Genomic DNA, 18,955 nt, shown 5'->3' with positions numbered 1-18,955 from the left:
GCGGTTATGATTTGGGGATAATAAAGATACCGTTGACGTTGATGATGGTGATACTGATTATGCTGTTGGTGCTGCTGCCGGTATTCATAACCTTCGCACCAGGTTCTCCAAAGTCGTCACACGAGCGCGTAGTTCGTTAACTTCTGCTTGTACACCGGGATGATTGGCGGTTGGAGCGAGCGAATGAGCAAGATTCGAAATGTGGGATAATATATAATCGTGACGAGATACTCTAGAGATAAGGGAGAAAATGGTTTCTCGAACAGGTTCGCCGGTAAGTGATTCTGGTTCATTGCCAAGAGGGCAATTTGGTGAATGAGAAGGATCTTCGATGTGTAATGATTCTCGAATATAGGATGATATTCTAACTTCATAGAATATCTATAATACTAAAGATTTCATAACCTACAGAGGAACTTACGGCATATGACAAGCAAGTCTACAGATGCACTAAGATATGAATTTTTGTCTATACACTATCGATGCACTAGATGCAGTAAGACGTGTCTAGACTAAAGAATGATAAGCAGGCAATTCCCTAAGGATGATAAGCAGATGGTTTCCGACTAGAAATGATATGCAAAACTTTTTGACAGGTAGACACGGTCAAAGTCCAGACTCACTAATGTATCCTAACAACTTATCAGTTAGACACACTAATGCAAGGCCTGGTTCGCTAAGACCAACGCTCTGATACCAACTGTAGTAACCCGAACTAATCCTCCCGGACGGAATCTTCAACAGTTGGTCCCATTGCGATGATCGACTCCAAGTAAGGTCCTTAATATGAGCTATTGCACAGCGGAAGACTTAATTCGTACCTGAGAATAACATGCTTTAAAAAGTCAACATAAAGTTGGTGAGATATATAGGTTTGATGCTAGCAGCGTTATAACAATGGACCACAAGATTTCATATATAAACATTTAATAAAAATATTCTAAGTGGTTGAGCACTTGGTAACCATACTTAACAATTAATCACGTCGCATATTCCCTTTATTATAAAATCTTACTACACTGTACCAAGTGTAGTCACGAAACGAAGTACTGTGCAACCGTTGAATACTGGTCGTCCAGTCCGGTTGGGGTTGTCAAGCCCGATAGATCTATCAACAGGATTCGCGTTTACAATACCGCTGTAAATATTAGTTACCAAGCTACAGGGAAGTATGCCAGTGGTACAACTCAACGTAGAATATATTTTCAGTTACTTGTGTCCATAACGTAAAACATAAAATACATGTATTCTCATCCCGAAATATTTAGAGTTTAAAAGTGGGACTATATACTCACCATACTGTATTTTGTAGTAAAAATACATATAACATCATTTAACATGTGCATGGTTGGCCTTCGATTCACGAACCCTTAAAAGCTTTTTCTAAAAAGAAACACCGTGAATGAGACTCGAACCTAGGACCTCTTACTTCCCCATGCCAACACCCTGCCACTCCTCTACCTTCTACTTTAGTGATTTGTTTCCTAAATCATTTCTCTTAAACCTATTTCTTTCATTTCGGCCCAAGATTAATTCGGCCCAACAGGCCAAATAACTGAAACCCATCTATTAAAACCCGATTTTTATAGTTCAAACAGATTACTCAGGCCCAAAATGTTTTGAAGTTCCAATCCATGGATCATTTGGTTCATTTTAATCAAAAATATAAAAATTTGTCTCCTAGTTTTAATCACTATCAAGTATCACATCTTCAAAACCAATCTTGTCTGCCACCTTCTCATCCTAAAGTATATTTAATTTGAATGTGACTTTTAAATTGTTTAATTGAAAGTCGAATAGCAGCTGTAACAATCAACATGGCAACTGCAAAGTGGGTTCGTTGGGTCATTTTTAAATAGAAAAAGAAGAAGGAATAGCAGCGAGCATAAACAGCTACGGTGACCATCGGTGGTCATGGTGGTAGCCATGGGTTTGCAAGAGAGGTTGACTTGGGTTGTGGAGTTAACTGAAATTAGAAACAGAAATACGAGCTGCAGTTGGTGGTGGTTGCAAGGTTATGATATTTAATGGTGGTGACACGATTCACAAAAAGAATAGAGAGGATGGAGAAAGGTGGTGCAGGGTGGTGGAACCCGTAGGTGGTGATAGGAAGTAGAAGTTGGTTGAAGTGATGGTTCTCGGCTGAATTTGGACAGAAAAATGGAATGTTTACGAGTAACACAGTTTCTAGGATGGTGTAATTGGTGGTTCGTGGAGGTTTTCAAGGTTTTTAAGGTGGTAGCGATTGTTGTTTGTGCGAGTAACAGAAACAGTAGAAAATGTAAAGCGGTGAGGCGAGGGTGGTTCATGGGATGGTGTATGGTGGTTTAAACCAAAGTGTTGATGGGTATCGTGGTGGTGTGGTGATCAGATAATATCATTAGCTGGTAAGTGGTTTGATAAACTAGAGAAACAAGAACAATTGTAGGTTATTCTTGGGTGGTTTGAGATGACTTTCAGTTATAAACGAAAACGAATAGAAGTAGAATGAGAGAGCTTTAGTGATGGTCGAAGAAGGTGACTATCATGGTGGCCATGTAAAGTCCAGTTGTTGTAGTGCTCGATGGTTATCACATAAACAAAAATGGTTGTTTCAACGGTGAGAGTATTAAATAAGCATGGAACTAGTGGTCGATTAATAACAATATGGGAATTGATTTACTTGTATTATGAATCATCAATCTTTAATTTAAAGAAGAAGTGGGTCAGAAAGTACCAATTATAAACAGAAGAATGGTTGAAAATGTAAAAAGTTGATAGTGAGTTTTAACTAAATTTGGAATTGTGTATCTGTTTTATTCCCTAGGGGGTACGATTCGATGACATAAATGATATGGAATTGTGTTTCTATGTTTGTTATACGAATTATATATGTAATTAACTGTAGTATGTATATTTGTATAACCATATATTAGTATTCTCATACCTACTTTTATATTGTATTTGTATTACTCCTATATATATATATATATATATATATATATATATATATATATATATATATATATATATATATATATATACAAACAATGGTTCGTGAATCGTTGGAAATTGTCAAAGGTCAAAGGGTAACGGATATCCGAATATAGTTTTCAAACTTTCTAGACTCAACATTACAGATTTTGCTTATCGTGTCGGAAACATATAGAGATTAGGGTTTAAATTTGGTCGGAAATTTCCGGGTCGTTACAGTACCCACCCGTTAAAGAAATTTCGTCCCCGAAATTTGGTAGAGGTTGTCATAAATAACAATAGGAATGTTTTCATGACGAATATGAGGTAATAATAGAGTTTTATCATTATTGGAAGATATGGATAAAACGATTCGATCATGTGAAGCGTACGAGTGAAGTTATCACAAAAGAGTGAAATGGGTAAATATGAAATTGTTTTAACCGATGACGTTGTTATGATTGATTTCCGGGATTTAAGGGATTTAAAGAAAATCTTTCGTAATAAGATTTGGTTCTTCGGCGATTTAGGAAACAGGATCTCCTTTGATTTAATGCGGCAAATCTGTTGTGATTTCATTGTCGGATACTTATAAAATTACTCCCTTCGTTTCCTCTTCCCGTCCTTGAGTCAAGCGAGCAATGATCCGGAATTCGTAGGTATGAAATTTGAAATGAACATAGCTAATGCTCTAAAAAAAAAATGGTAATGGCACGATTTTTGATTTGTCAAATTACCAGAATATCCAGAAAGATAGAATTATCAAGATGATATGTTCCTAATATGTTTGGAGATTGGATAGAATGTAAGTGCCGTGTAACATGACACATGATGATGGTACTGTGAATCATCACATTTCATTAGAGACTTAACATGACTTACTGTAATATAATGAAGTTGATCAAGTTTCATTATATTATATTAATTCATGCTTCAGTTCCCAACACTACTTCAAAACATTCCTATTTTAACTCGAAGGTTTTAGAATTTAGAAACTAATACAGTTTCTTTTATGATGTAGTACAGATTGAGCGGAGAGGTAATATCGGACGAGAGTATTTTGAAGATATCTTCAGAGGTACTGAAGATATTTTCAATACGATAATATCTTGAAATTTCTAATATCGAAGGATGATGATGAAGATTTACCCGTAAGGGTTTAGATTCAGAAGCAAGGTGTTCGCTAAAGATTTCATCAGATACCGAATCATCTGGATTCTTTGAATATAGGGTTTGATCCTTGTATTTGTTCTTTGTTTCTTTCATGGTGTGCTCAATTCGATTTTTAGTACCGAATTTTCTATCGAGCGTTCCTAACATTTCCTTCTTTATTATCAACTTTTGACCATTAAAACTATCTACAACATGCTGCTTCATCAGCATTTTCAAAGTTAACGAATATGGGTCATCGGTTTTCAAACCGAGGTGGTTTTGGGAGAATTGTGTTTTTAGATAATTAAACGCTGATGGTAATATGGTGGAAAATAAAAGGTTCTCCGGTAACGACGGCGTATAAATATCGAGATTATAATAAGAGTATTCTTTACTGAGGAGTCGAAGTTAACTTGCTGAAGCTGTGACAAAATTGGCTTCTTGAAAAGGAAATCATATGATTGTTTTTGCTAATGATAAGGAATTCGACGCGGATGTGATTTTACTATAACTTCGGTTTCGAAAGTTTTTCAGGTGCATAACTGTATGCATAAATCTTTCTTTCGTAGACAAAGTGCGGCTGGTTCAACCTCTCGATCGAGATGTTTTCAAGAATCATAAAAAGTTGTGGATGCGAATTGTAGTTGTCAAGATACGAATGAGGTTTAAAATAGAATCAAGTGGCAAACTTGAAGAATCGTTTAGTTTCATATGTTATAATCAACATTTTAACTCATTTTAATTGTCCAAAGTTAGCAGTCCAATAGTCCGATAAATTCATATATAAATTAGATATACAATATTCGAATTACTTAATACGTATCGTGACCCGTGTACCGGTCTCGGTGTCGATCACAACTCAAAGTATATATATATTTTGGAATCAACTCCGACCCTGTATAGCCAACTCCCACCTTCACATATAGAGTGTCTATGGTTGTTCCGAAATATATATATAGATGGGTCAATATGATAAATCGAAACCTTGTATACGTGTCCCGACGGTATGTAAAGTGCAGAAATTAAATAACAATAAATAAAATTGCGAGAATGTAAATTGCGATAAATTAAATGTTAGCAGGGAACAGTTAGCTAGGAACAGTTAGCGTGGATTCCTAACAATATTTCAATTTAGTTAATTCGTCTGTTTCTAACAAATTTTATTTTGTCCATGTTTTCTTCTTTATGCCACTTTTGGGATTCTGATAAGTCCAAATCCGAATATGAAATTTGAATGAAAATGATTATTCCGGGATGAGCGGATATGAATATCGGTGGTTGTAAGTAGGATAATAAATGACCGTTGAATCAGATTCGAAGAATGTACAGTGTAACTTGTTAATGTGAATTTTGAATATTCCTCGGGTACTACCCACCCGTTAAAATATTTTTCATCATTAATAGTTGTACGGAAGATTTGTTAATTACAATCTTTATGAAAATATACTTGCATATATATTTTCTTCAGATGCAATTATGGATTTAATGAGTCAATAAGATATTAAACTCATTTGATTTATTACATAATTTCTAACTTTAGAAATTACATAATCGTCATATCGAACGGAGACAATTGATGTGAAATGATATGTAAAGTGAGGATAACCAATGTAGAACGTTATGTAGAACGAAAATGATGTAGATAGAACAATACGTAGAACGGTGATTATGCTTGAGGTACAGTTTGTGACGTGGAGGTTTACGACGCGGTTATGATTTGGGGATAATAAAGATACCGTTGACGTTGATGATGGTGATACTGATTATGCTGTTGGTGCTGCTGCCGGTATTCATAACCTTCGCACCAGGTTCTCCAAAGTCGTCACACGAGCGCGTAGTTCGTTAACTTCTGCTTGTACACCGGGATGATTGGCGGTTGGAGCGAGCGAATGAGCAAGATTCGAAATGTGGGATAATATATAATCGTGACGAGATACTCTAGAGATAAGGGAGAAAATGGTTTCTCGAACAGGTTCGCCGGTAAGTGATTCTGGTTCATTGCCAAGAGGGCAATTTGGTGAATGAGAAGGATCTTCGATGTGTAATGATTCTCGAATATAGGATGATATTCTAACTTCATAGAATATCTATAATACTAAAGATTTCATAACCTACAGAGGAACTTACGGCATATGACAAGCAAGTCTACAGATGCACTAAGATATGAATTTTTGTCTATACACTATCGATGCACTAGATGCAGTAAGACGTGTCTAGACTAAAGAATGATAAGCAGGCAATTCCCTAAGGATGATAAGCAGATGGTTTCCGACTAGAAATGATATGCAAAACTTTTTGACAGGTAGACACGGTCAAAGTCCAGACTCACTAATGTATCCTAACAACTTATCAGTTAGACACACTAATGCAAGGCCTGGTTCGCTAAGACCAACGCTCTGATACCAACTGTAGTAACCCGAACTAATCCTCCCGGACGGAATCTTCAACAGTTGGTCCCATTGCGATGATCGACTCCAAGTAAGGTCCTTAATATGAGCTATTGCACAGCGGAAGACTTAATTCGTACCTGAGAATAACATGCTTTAAAAAGTCAACATAAAGTTGGTGAGATATATAGGTTTGATGCTAGCAGCGTTATAACAATGGACCACAAGATTTCATATATAAACATTTAATAAAAATATTCTAAGTGGTTGAGCACTTGGTAACCATACTTAACAATTAATCACGTCGCATATTCCCTTTATTATAAAATCTTACTACACTGTACCAAGTGTAGTCACGAAACGAAGTACTGTGCAACCGTTGAATACTGGTCGTCCAGTCCGGTTGGGGTTGTCAAGCCCGATAGATCTATCAACAGGATTCGCGTTTACAATACCGCTGTAAATATTAGTTACCAAGCTACAGGGAAGTATGCCAGTGGTACAACTCAACGTAGAATATATTTTCAGTTACTTGTGTCCATAACGTAAAACATAAAATACATGTATTCTCATCCCGAAATATTTAGAGTTTAAAAGTGGGACTATATACTCACCATACTGTATTTTGTAGTAAAAATACATATAACATCATTTAACATGTGCATGGTTGGCCTTCGATTCACGAACCCTTAAAAGCTTTTTCTAAAAAGAAACACCGTGAATGAGACTCGAACCTAGGACCTCTTACTTCCCCATGCCAACACCCTGCCACTCCTCTACCTTCTACTTTAGTGATTTGTTTCCTAAATCATTTCTCTTAAACCTATTTCTTTCATTTCGGCCCAAGATTAATTCGGCCCAACAGGCCAAATAACTGAAACCCATCTATTAAAACCCGATTTTTATAGTTCAAACAGATTACTCAGGCCCAAAATGTTTTGAAGTTCCAATCCATGGATCATTTGGTTCATTTTAATCAAAAATATAAAAATTTGTCTCCTAGTTTTAATCACTATCAAGTATCACATCTTCAAAACCAATCTTGTCTGCCACCTTCTCATCCTAAAGTATATTTAATTTGAATGTGACTTTTAAATTGTTTAATTGAAAGTCGAATAGCAGCTGTAACAATCAACATGGCAACTGCAAAGTGGGTTCGTTGGGTCATTTTTAAATAGAAAAAGAAGAAGGAATAGCAGCGAGCATAAACAGCTACGGTGACCATCGGTGGTCATGGTGGTAGCCATGGGTTTGCAAGAGAGGTTGACTTGGGTTGTGGAGTTAACTGAAATTAGAAACAGAAATACGAGCTGCAGTTGGTGGTGGTTGCAAGGTTATGATATTTAATGGTGGTGACACGATTCACAAAAAGAATAGAGAGGATGGAGAAAGGTGGTGCAGGGTGGTGGAACCCGTAGGTGGTGATAGGAAGTAGAAGTTGGTTGAAGTGATGGTTCTCGGCTGAATTTGGACAGAAAAATGGAATGTTTACGAGTAACACAGTTTCTAGGATGGTGTAATTGGTGGTTCGTGGAGGTTTTCAAGGTTTTTAAGGTGGTAGCGATTGTTGTTTGTGCGAGTAACAGAAACAGTAGAAAATGTAAAGCGGTGAGGCGAGGGTGGTTCATGGGATGGTGTATGGTGGTTTAAACCAAAGTGTTGATGGGTATCGTGGTGGTGTGGTGATCAGATAATATCATTAGCTGGTAAGTGGTTTGATAAACTAGAGAAACAAGAACAATTGTAGGTTATTCTTGGGTGGTTTGAGATGACTTTCAGTTATAAACGAAAACGAATAGAAGTAGAATGAGAGAGCTTTAGTGATGGTCGAAGAAGGTGACTATCATGGTGGCCATGTAAAGTCCAGTTGTTGTAGTGCTCGATGGTTATCACATAAACAAAAATGGTTGTTTCAACGGTGAGAGTATTAAACAAGCATGGAACTAGTGGTCGATTAATAACAATATGGGAATTGATTTACTTGTATTATGAATCATCAATCTTTAATTTAAAGAAGAAGTGGGTCAGAAAGTACCAATTATAAACAGAAGAATGGTTGAAAATGTAAAAAGTTGATAGTGAGTTTTAACTAAATTTGGAATTGTGTATCTGTTTTATTCCCTAGGGGGTACGATTCGATGACATAAATGATATGGAATTGTGTTTCTATGTTTGTTATACGAATTATATATGTAATTAACTGTAGTATGTATATTTGTATAACCATATATTAGTATTCTCATACCTACTTTTATATTGTATTTGTATTACTCCTATATATATATATATATATATATATATATATATATATATATATATATATATACAAACAATGGTTCGTGAATCGTTGGAAATTGTCAAAGGTCAAAGGGTAACGGATATCCGAATATAGTTTTCAAACTTTCTAGACTCAACATTACAGATTTTGCTTATCGTGTCGGAAACATATAGAGATTAGGGTTTAAATTTGGTCGGAAATTTCCGGGTCGTTACATTAGATGACCTTAAGTTATGAAACTTAGATCAATCTTACATGTATGAAAGTCATAAACTAGTAAGCTTAAACTTTTTTGTTCTTGAACTTTCAAAGTTAGACTTTGGTTACAAGATTTATGAGATCAAAGTTTAACAAGTAATCTTTGACCATGTAACTTAAACAAATCGAATTCTATAAACATAAAAGATAGATTTAAAGTCAAAAACAAACAAGTTCAAGTAAGGATCCTTTATACAAAAAGATATCAAGTCATAAACTTGAATCTTCATGAAATGAACTTTAAAGTTCCAATACTTGAATATGAAGAAGATCATAAAGTAATTTGATCTTAAAAGTTGTTACAAGTTCATGTAGAACCAAAAGCTACAAAGCTTTGATCCTTTGTTCTTGCTTCTTTATCATAAAAGAGATCAAAGAATGCAAGATCACATGAGGATTGAAGTTATAAAAACCAAAATCCAAAAATAACAATGATGATGATGATGTTTCGGTTTTGGGAAGAAAAAGAAGAGAAAAAGATTCAAAACCTTCAAGTTTCTTCAAGAAATGATGAGAGAAAAGTAGAGAGAAAGTTGAGAGAATAAGTGTGTGTGTTTTTGAAATAAAATGAGAGAGCTAAAATGAAATGGTGATGGTGGGTGTGGCCTAGTAGGCCGACAGTCATGGTGGGGTGGGGTGGGGAGACCATTGTTTGCTATTGGATGGTGGTACATGGTGGTGGTTGTACATGTTGGGTGGCATGGAGCAAAAGGCTAAAAAGTGTAAGTATATGGTACCAAGCATGCTTAATCTTGTCTAATTAACTAATTGGGTTTTGTCTTATGCTTAATGGGCTAAATTAGTCCATTAACTAGTCCATTAAGTGAGCCCATCAAATAAGTAGGGTGGGCCTTGGAAGTCCACTAAGATAAAGTCCATTAAGGTACTAGTAAGCCTTAGTAAACACTAAGCTTAATTAAGGGACCATAAAACTAAGTAATTGTCATTAACGAAAGTAATTAACATATCTCGTTTAATAAAGTCCACCAAGTACGTATCTCGTTTAAAGCGATAAGTGACACTAATGGTCGTAAAAGCAAACAAGGATCATGTGAAGTAACCAAGTACTTAAAAGCACGTTGTAGGGCATTAACGAAAGTAATTAACATAATTAATGATCCCAGTAGTTAATCTAACTTAGTACGCACAAATACGCAGTTTCGTAAAAGTAACAAGTAATAATATAAGTCGAAAAAGTCGGGTCGTTACATTGCCTTTGTTTGTATTCGTGTTTCGAGTCTTCATTGTTTTGATGAAGCTCTCGAGTTTTATAAAGTTTCGGTTTTTAGCCACATATATATATATATATATATATATATATATATATATATATATATATATATATATATATATATATATATATATATATATATATATATATATATATATATATATATATATATATATAATATATCATTATTCTTTTTCATTAAAAGAAGTGGATTATTAATTTGGGACATCTATAAAAAGACTAGTGAACAATAGATATAAAACGGAAGGAGTAATAAAAAAGTACTCCGTAGAAAAACACAATCGGAGGATTTATCCCCAAAAAATTTAGGGTTTCCTCTCCACATATGAACAAAAAATACGCCCAGATTGTTACCAAATTAATACAACAACAACAACAACAAAACCCAATACCACATGAGTTGTGTATGGGAATCCTTCCCCTACCCGAGAATGAAGACAAATCATGTTTCCACTCAGAGTGAAACACTCTCAAAATTAGAGAAAGTCATCCCTATCTCTATTCGACGGATAAAGAGATTGCTTCTGAGTGGACCTCCGGCCAATAAGTTGGAAATTTCTTTTAAAAAAATAGTATAATAAAAATAAAAATAAAAATAAAATTGAGACGCCATGAAAATGGTATAATCAAATATCCATGGGTTTTAAGTCCTGCCTAGAATTCAATTTAGACTCTAAACGACAGTCGAGACGTCAATAAATCGACGTTTGCTGTTGACTCAAAAATAGAGCCGTACCAAAATTAAATCTTTTACAATATCTTAACGATCAATTCTAAAACAACTTTTTAGGGGCTAATGTTTGGTGTTTTGTCGATTATTTGTCAATTAGTTAAAATGATTTCAACAGATGAACTCATAATCTATGCGTTACTATTCAATACTAATGTTTTAGGTACAAATGTTGTCAGTAATAAAGGATTTTTTATTGTAATTGTATTATACATTTTATAAGTATCAATATTAACGTTATCGACTACTAATTTATAAATGTCGTGCAAACGCACGTGCTCATAAAACTAGTAGTGACCATATAGTGTGTGCACAAGAAGGAGCAGAACAGATACATTTGGACCATTTTAAGTGATTATCTTAGATGTCTTTTGGATTTGTATAATAGTGTAATGGTAAATCATTTTGGCCCACCACTTTGAATAGCTTTTGTCCTTGTTGCTAAACTCACAAACGATAACTCAATCAGTTTAAAAAATAATCAGAACAAGTTTGAAATCAACGGCTAGCAACATATTAGTCTTAATAAATTCAGATCATACTTCTATTCTATATAAATGGGGCAATCCTTGAATATATTTTGACAATTTGTTTACGATTTATGAACACAAAGATGAAGATAGTTATACTGTATAAAACGTACAAGCATTCATGATCGAAATATAGCAAAGATTAATAACAAAGACTGCCAAGAAACTTTTTTAATTGGCTCAATACAACTCTGTCAACAAAGCCGGCAAAAAAGCGGCTCTTAGACTTGGTTTCTAGTTTTCTAATAACAGCGTTAGTTCCTTAAAACCACTACGCACTCGGGATACATGCTAGAACCAGATAGCTCGTGCGTCAATCAGCTTTTGTTTCAGGGACCCATCAACATGAAGAGAAATGACATCTTTAGCAGAACCAATATATTTACCACCTATAAACACTGCAGGGAAAGCAGGATTACAGCCTAGCCGTCGTAGGGCCCGCTCCATATCCGCATCATGGTCAACTTCATGAACAGAAGGACTTGCACCGAGGTCATAGAATAGCGCCTTGATGCTATGGCACATACAACACGAGCTTTTGGTGAAGATCACCGCTGCATTCTTCGAGGCCAAATTTTTTACTCTATCCATTAGTGAAAAACGGTTAGACTTCTAATTGCTAAACACTAGTGATCAAGTGTAGATATGTTTGTAATACTTGAAGGTTGACTTGTTAAACTATGAAGTTGGGATTTACTCTTATATAAGCGACGGAAACTAAAGGAAAAGAAGAATAAAGCAGAATAGTAAATGCGAAAAAGATATGTTCCTTTCGGATATTATTAATATAGATAAAGGGTTATGATTTGGTTGATAATGATGAATTGTGCTATAAACAAGTTGACACATGTTGTTTACTTACAAGCTAATCAGTAGAAGCCATGTAGGTGGAGAATATATTCTTCAGGTTTAGTGCAAAAACAATTATTTGCAGACATGTTATATATGGGAATCGTTCCACAAAACCTGCAGAATTAATAGAAATCGGAAACAAGTGTAGAATTAGTACTCGGCAGGTGCTTCTTGCAGCACGAAGAATTTTGAAAATTAGGCGTTGACAACTTTATTTTATCGAATAGAAACTCTAATGAATAGATGCATGAAAATGAAGGTTCAAAAGATCACAGTAAATTTATGAATGTCTAGTTAGCAAGGATAAGCTACCCAACTATAACGATTAACGAGCCAAACGTTCGTAGTAAATAGGGATGGCACCCGTGGGTATTGGACACGGATCCTTAATATCCACGACCAGCCCATCAAAAATTTCTTTTTACCCATCAACGGGTAGATTTTTCGCCCGTGCCCGTTATCAGCAGATACCCATGACCCGCAGGCAAACCCATGGGTTCAAAACATATGCATATTAAGTAATCCGTAACCACGGATACCCATGACCCGTGGGTAATTTTTTGAATATATCCGCCCATCACGGGTACGGATACCCGTTGGTTTTTCCGTCCATTGCCATCTAGTAAACTAAGTAATGAAAGTTGTTACTATGGTTAACTAGACGGTAATAAAGTTCATATAACAATAATTGATTCATTTTGAGTAAATAGGTAGCAAGTCAGATTTGCATATCTACCCTGAATGGAACCTGTTCTTTATCTAAATTGTTTTGAAACTTAGGCCACAAATTACCTGCATAATTATTGAGATATTTTCAGTACCTTAATTAAATCTTACGGCAAATATGAACATGCCAATTGACTGGTCTAATGTAGGCAACACATAAATACTATTCTAATGAAACTTTATATCTCTGCATCTAGTCTGAACTTTTCAATAATTAAAAAGAAAGGTTGCCCGACATTTATCACGTAAACTAATCGGATGTGCTTCTAATAATTTAATCTTATCCGAACTAATAACCAACCAATTGATGCTTTAAACAGTAAGAATCTATATATGCACATATGATGTAGCTATGATGCTGAAATAAGCATCTGCATATTTCAAAATTCAACTTTTTATTGTCAATGCATTTACTTTTAAAAAAAAAAAAAAAACTAAAATGTTGGGAATATAGATGTGGGGAACAAAATGCTACATGATCTCCACCTCTTCAGATGCCAAGCCAATAATTTAACACATCATTATGTATCGAAATTCTTTACGAGTGTATGAAGAAAAAAGAAGGAATTCTCGGGATTCTTTTCTTATATTATCTCAAATGGGCCTGCGTGACAAGAATCATCATTGACATATTTTAATAAGGATCGGAATTGGAATATTTTTCTAATAAGAGAGAATAGCTGAAAATGGTACAAAGGATAAGTATACCAAAGTGATCATCGTTTTCTCTCTTGTGTGGCAATATATTCCTACCCCAAAACTTTCATCTATAATCTCTAAGCCATAAAGCATTTCCTACATAACGGGTCAGGAATGGTCGGTTTGGGTAACGGGTCAAATCGGTTTTGGGTTGAAAAGGGTGATGGTCCAACGGGTCAGAGTTTTAAAAGGGTCCAAATAGGTCAAGTTGGGTAACAGGTCGAAACGGGTCATGGGTCAAACGGGTCAAACTTTTTAGACGGGTCAAGTGGGTCGGGTTCAAATGGGTCAGCTGTACTATGGAAACTATAAATCTTTAATAATCCTTACTAAAGATAACTTATTATATAATTTTACATACCTTACGAATACCTGCAATACTACTTTCATTTTAATTAGCATTAACCATCTAAAAGACCATACGGAGTATTATATTTTGAAACCAAATATCCTCCCTTGTCCAAACCACCATCCTTATGGACAAAATTGACTGCCGCATCCTTATGGACCGCCATAACCTCCACATCTTTGGATAACATTTCATTACAAATTATAGGTTTATATTTCAGTGATGAGTAAGACTTAGCACTACTACAACAATCTTACATCTAATTTCAAGGAATTGTTAAGTATTTTTGAAATGCAGTGTCAATTTTCAATATTTTATTAATGATTTTTCAAAACAAACCCAAAATTATGTACCATGTTGCTTTATTGTTTCATTGACTCATTAATATTAATGCCAAATACAATGAGGATGTTAAGTTAACTATATATTTTAACCCATAGTTATTTCTTTAAGTTACACTATACAAATCTAGTGATCCTATACATCATTCCGTAGCATATCACTTTCAAATAGCCTACATTACAGAAACATTAAAAAGATGGATTGAAATAACATAATGGGAACACTATAATACAACTGTTATATCAGAAACAAAGGGAAAATCCCACAACTAATCATTGAACTCAAATCCCTTCATAATGTGTGCATCATGATCAAAAAATAGCAAAGATTTATAACACAGAGTGCCAAGAAACTTGTTTGAAGTTTGACTCAATACAACTCAGTCAACAAAGCAGGCAAAAAAGCGGCTTTTGGACTTGGTTTCTAGTATTCTAACACAACGTTAGTTCCTTAAGACTATTATGCACTCGGGATACATGTTGATACATGCTAGAACCAGATAGCTCGTGCGTCAATCAGCTTTTGTTTCAGAGACCCGTCAACATGAAGGGAAATGACATCTTTAGCTGAACCAATATGTTTACCACCTATAAACACTGCAGGGAAAGCGGGATTACAGCCTAACCGTCGTAGGGCCCACTCCATATCCGCATCATGGTCAACTTCATGAACAGCAGGACTTGCACCAAGGTCGTAGAATAGCGCCTTGATGCTATGACACATACAACAAGAGCTTTTGGTGAAGATCACCGCAGCATTCTTTGAGGCCAAATTTTTTACTCTATCCATTATTAAAACTCGGTTAGACTTCTATTATTGACTAATTGCTAAAAACTATTGATCAAGTGTAGATTTGTTTGTAATACTTGAAGGTTGACTTGTTGAACTATGAAGTTGGGATTTACTCTTATATAAGCGAAGCAAATTAAAGGGAAAGGAAGAATAAAAACGAATAATATATGTGAAAAAGATATGTTCCTTTCGGATATCTTTTATTTAGATAAAGGGTTGTGATGATTTTTTGTTGTTGCTCTTGTTGTGATTTGGTTGATAATGATGAATTGTGCTATAAACAAGTTGACACGTGGTATAGTTACAAGCTAATCAATAGAAGCCATGTAGGTGGGGAATATATTCTTCAGGTTTAGTGCAAAAATAACGATTTGAGAGGAAAAAATCGGACTTTTCAGTTTGCTGACGTGTTAAAGACGGGAATGCTTCCAGAAAACAGAAATATGTGTAGAATTAGTACTTGGCAGGTGCTGCTATGCCTGCAGCACGGACAATTTTGACAATTAGGCGTTGAAATTTTTTTGTTTATCGAATACAATCATCAAGGAATAGAAATAGATGCATGAAAATGAAGGTTCAAAAAATAGTAACGTTCAGTGGTGAAAATACATGGGGCAGCGGGGGGCGCCCGCCCCCAGTGGATATTTTTTTTTTTCAGTGTAAAAATTTTGGGTTTTTCGACTTTGCCCCCGGTGGATTATTTTTTACTATTTGCCTCAAAACCAACATATTTTGCTCAAAAACCTACATATTTTGCCCCAAAACCTTTGAATTTTGGCCTAAATTCTCCAACTTTTACCCCAAAACCTTCAAATTTTGCCCAAAAACCTTCAAGTTTTGCCAAAAAAACCTTCATAATTTGCCCCAAAACCTCAATTTTTTACCCCAAAATCTCCATATTTGTCCAAAAAGATTGCTATGGTTTTAAATTTTTTTTTTGCCCCCGGTGAAAAAATCCTAGTTCCGCCACTGGTAACGTTTCTAAATATTTTATGCGGTAAATTAATAGTAACGTTTCCGGCCCTTTTGCCACTCCAACATATGCTGCTAATGCGTGTTCAACATGAGTATCTTGAGATGGTTCATTAAATTGATAGTGAAATCTTTAATATTAAAAAAAGGTAAAACATCTCATTATTTTGAAGCAGAGCAATATAAGAGGCTGGAAGCATTTGATTATGCAAATAGTAAAACACCTTTGACAAATATAATGTTAGCTGACCTTTTGAATTTAACATAATTGAATCAGTATAATATAACAATAATTGACTCATTTTGAGTAAATAGAAGTAGTAAGTCAGAATTACATATCTACCCTGAATGGAACCTGTTCTTTATGTAGATTATTATTTTGAAACTTAGGCAACAACTTACCTGCATAATTTTTTAGATATTTCATCAGCTTACTTAAATCTTACGGCGAATATTAACATGCCAATTTGACTGGTCTAATGTAGGCAGCATATAAATACTATTCTAATGAAACTTTAGATCTTTGTATCTAGTCTGAACTTTACATTAACTCATAAAATGGATGCCCATCAAAAAGATCGACATTTATCACGTAAACTAATCCAATGTGCTTCTAATCTTATCTGAACTGATAGCCAACCAATTGATGCTTTAAACACTAAGAATCTATATATGCATATTACAGTGGCGGATCCAGGAAATCTTTTCACCGGGGGCGAAATTTTTTTCTAAACGTAGTAATTTTTTTTTTGACAAAATATAGAGGTTTTTGAGAAAAATTTAGAGATTTTTGGGCAAAATACTAAGGTTTTGGGGCAAAATATGAAGATATGGGGACAAAATATGAAAGGTTTGGGGCAAAAAAAAAATTCCACCGGGGTCAAAATCGAAAAACCGAAAAAATTTACACTAAAAATTGCAAATTCACTGGGGGCGGGCGACCCACCCTGACCCTTCATAGGTCCGCCCCTTTGCATATATAACTTAGCTATGATGCTGAAATAAGCATCTGCATATTTCAAAATTCAACTTTTTCATTGTCAATGCATTTACTTTTAAATACTTAAACTAAAATGTTGGGGAATATAGATGTGGGGAACAAAAGGCTACATGATCTCCACCTCTTCAGATGCTTCATCACTAGTCAATAATTAAACACATCAGTATGTATTAAAATTCTGTATGAAGAAAAAAGAAGAAATTCTCGGGTTTCTTTTCTTATATCATCTCAAATGGGCCTGCGTTACCAGAATCAGCGTTGACATAATTAAATAAGGATTGGAATATTTTAAATAATAGCGATCGAATAGCTGAAAAGGGTAAAAAGGATAAGGATACCAAAGTGATCATCTTTACTCTCTTGTGGCGCAGTATATTCCTACCCCAAAACCTTCATATCTAATCTCTAGCTCTAATCTTTAACTCATAAAGCATTTTCTACATATCCTAAATCCTGTAATACTTACAATTTTAAACATGAGAAGACCAGGTTTTTCCGTTTTCACTTTAACACCTACTACTGTAGTCTATAGTCTATACCTAGCAAACGGGTGACGATAGGTCAGTTTGGGTAACGGGTCAAACCGGTTTTTGGGTTGATATGGGTCAGGGGCAAAACGAGTCAGATTTTAAAACTGTGCAAATAGGTCAAGTTGGGTAACCGGTCGAAACGGGTCATAGGTTACACGGGTCATGGGTCCAACAAGTAAAATTTTGTAGAGGATCAAGTGGGTCGGGTTCAAATGGGTCAGATGTACTATGAAAACTATAATTGTTCAATAATCTTTACTAAAGATAACTTATTATATAATTTTACATACCTTACGAATACCTGCACTACTACTTGTCGAAACCAGCATTCCATTTCCAGAAAAATAGCATCCATTTCCAGACAAAATCGACTGCCGCACACTTCTGGACCGCCATAACCTCCACATCTTTTTCATGACAAATTAAAGGTTTATAATTTAATGATGAGTAAGCGTGAGGACTATTACAACAAACTTACATCTAATTCAAGGAATTGTTAAAGTATTTTGACCTGATGAAATGGCCATCTTTTATAAATGCAGTGTCAATTTTCTATATTTTAGTAATGATTTTCAAAACAAACCCAAAATTATGTACCATATTGCTTTATTGTTTCATCGACTCATTGTAGGTCATACTCGTAAATATATACTATCACATGTATAAAGTAAGTGGTTTAATAAAATTAATGCCAAATACAATAAGGATGATATGTTAACTTTATATTTTAACCCATAGTTTGTTTTTTTAACCACATTATACAAATATAGTGATCACGCATTATTCAATACCTTTCAGGTGCTACATGATCTGCAAAGGATAATGATAAATAATTTACTCTTCTTTTCCTATTTTTCCTATCATATTACAGCTATTGTGTAAACTGTGCACTTTTTTTTTTTGGTGGCAAAAATAACGATAACATTAAAACTTTCTTTTGATCAATAGATGAAAAAGACATACAAAGATACGAAAGTCCTTACAAACACTACAAAGCTCGAAAACAGTAAAGAAACACTATGAAGCTAACTAAACCCGAGCCTTTAACAACAATACCTTTACAAATCAATACACGAATCAAGTAAACTGTGCACTTATCAGCAAAATTCCTACAACATTATATGAATGAATCGAATCATTGAACAGATGGATTC

The 18,955-nt window shown here is 34.8% G+C and overlaps 2 protein-coding genes across 2 annotated transcripts; both read right to left on the bottom strand.

The window, feature by feature from the left end:
• Positions 1–11,568: 11,568 nt before the first annotated feature.
• LOC139853176 (glutaredoxin-C11-like) lies at positions 11,569–12,197 on the bottom strand. The gene is made up of 2 exons (XM_071842557.1): positions 11,710–12,197; positions 11,569–11,659 (listed from the first exon to the last, which is right to left on the bottom strand). The coding sequence occupies exon 1, from the start codon at positions 12,128–12,130 to the stop codon at positions 11,831–11,833; it is 300 nt and encodes a 99-aa protein (XP_071698658.1). The 5' UTR covers positions 12,131–12,197; the 3' UTR covers positions 11,569–11,659; positions 11,710–11,830.
• Positions 12,198–14,662: 2,465 nt separating this feature from the next.
• On the bottom strand, positions 14,663–15,373 carry LOC139852890 (glutaredoxin-C11-like). Its single transcript, XM_071842231.1, has one exon. It carries the CDS (start codon positions 15,294–15,296, stop codon positions 14,997–14,999), a length of 300 nt encoding a protein of 99 aa, XP_071698332.1. The 5' UTR covers positions 15,297–15,373; the 3' UTR covers positions 14,663–14,996.
• Positions 15,374–18,955: the final 3,582 nt, after the last annotated feature.

Source organism: Rutidosis leptorrhynchoides, chromosome 6 (assembly GCF_046630445.1).
Source record: "Rutidosis leptorrhynchoides isolate AG116_Rl617_1_P2 chromosome 6, CSIRO_AGI_Rlap_v1, whole genome shotgun sequence".
NCBI lineage: Eukaryota > Viridiplantae > Streptophyta > Magnoliopsida > Asterales > Asteraceae > Rutidosis > Rutidosis leptorrhynchoides.
The sequence above is the reverse complement of the archived record's forward strand: the minus strand, read 5'-3'. Positions and strand labels throughout refer to the sequence as shown.

Coding starts and splice junctions, on each gene's coding strand:
- LOC139852890 (XM_071842231.1), bottom strand. CDS start 15,296: ATGGATAGAGTAAAAAATTTGGCCTCAAAGAATGCTGCGGTGATCTTC.
- LOC139853176 (XM_071842557.1), bottom strand. CDS start 12,130: ATGGATAGAGTAAAAAATTTGGCCTCGAAGAATGCAGCGGTGATCTTC.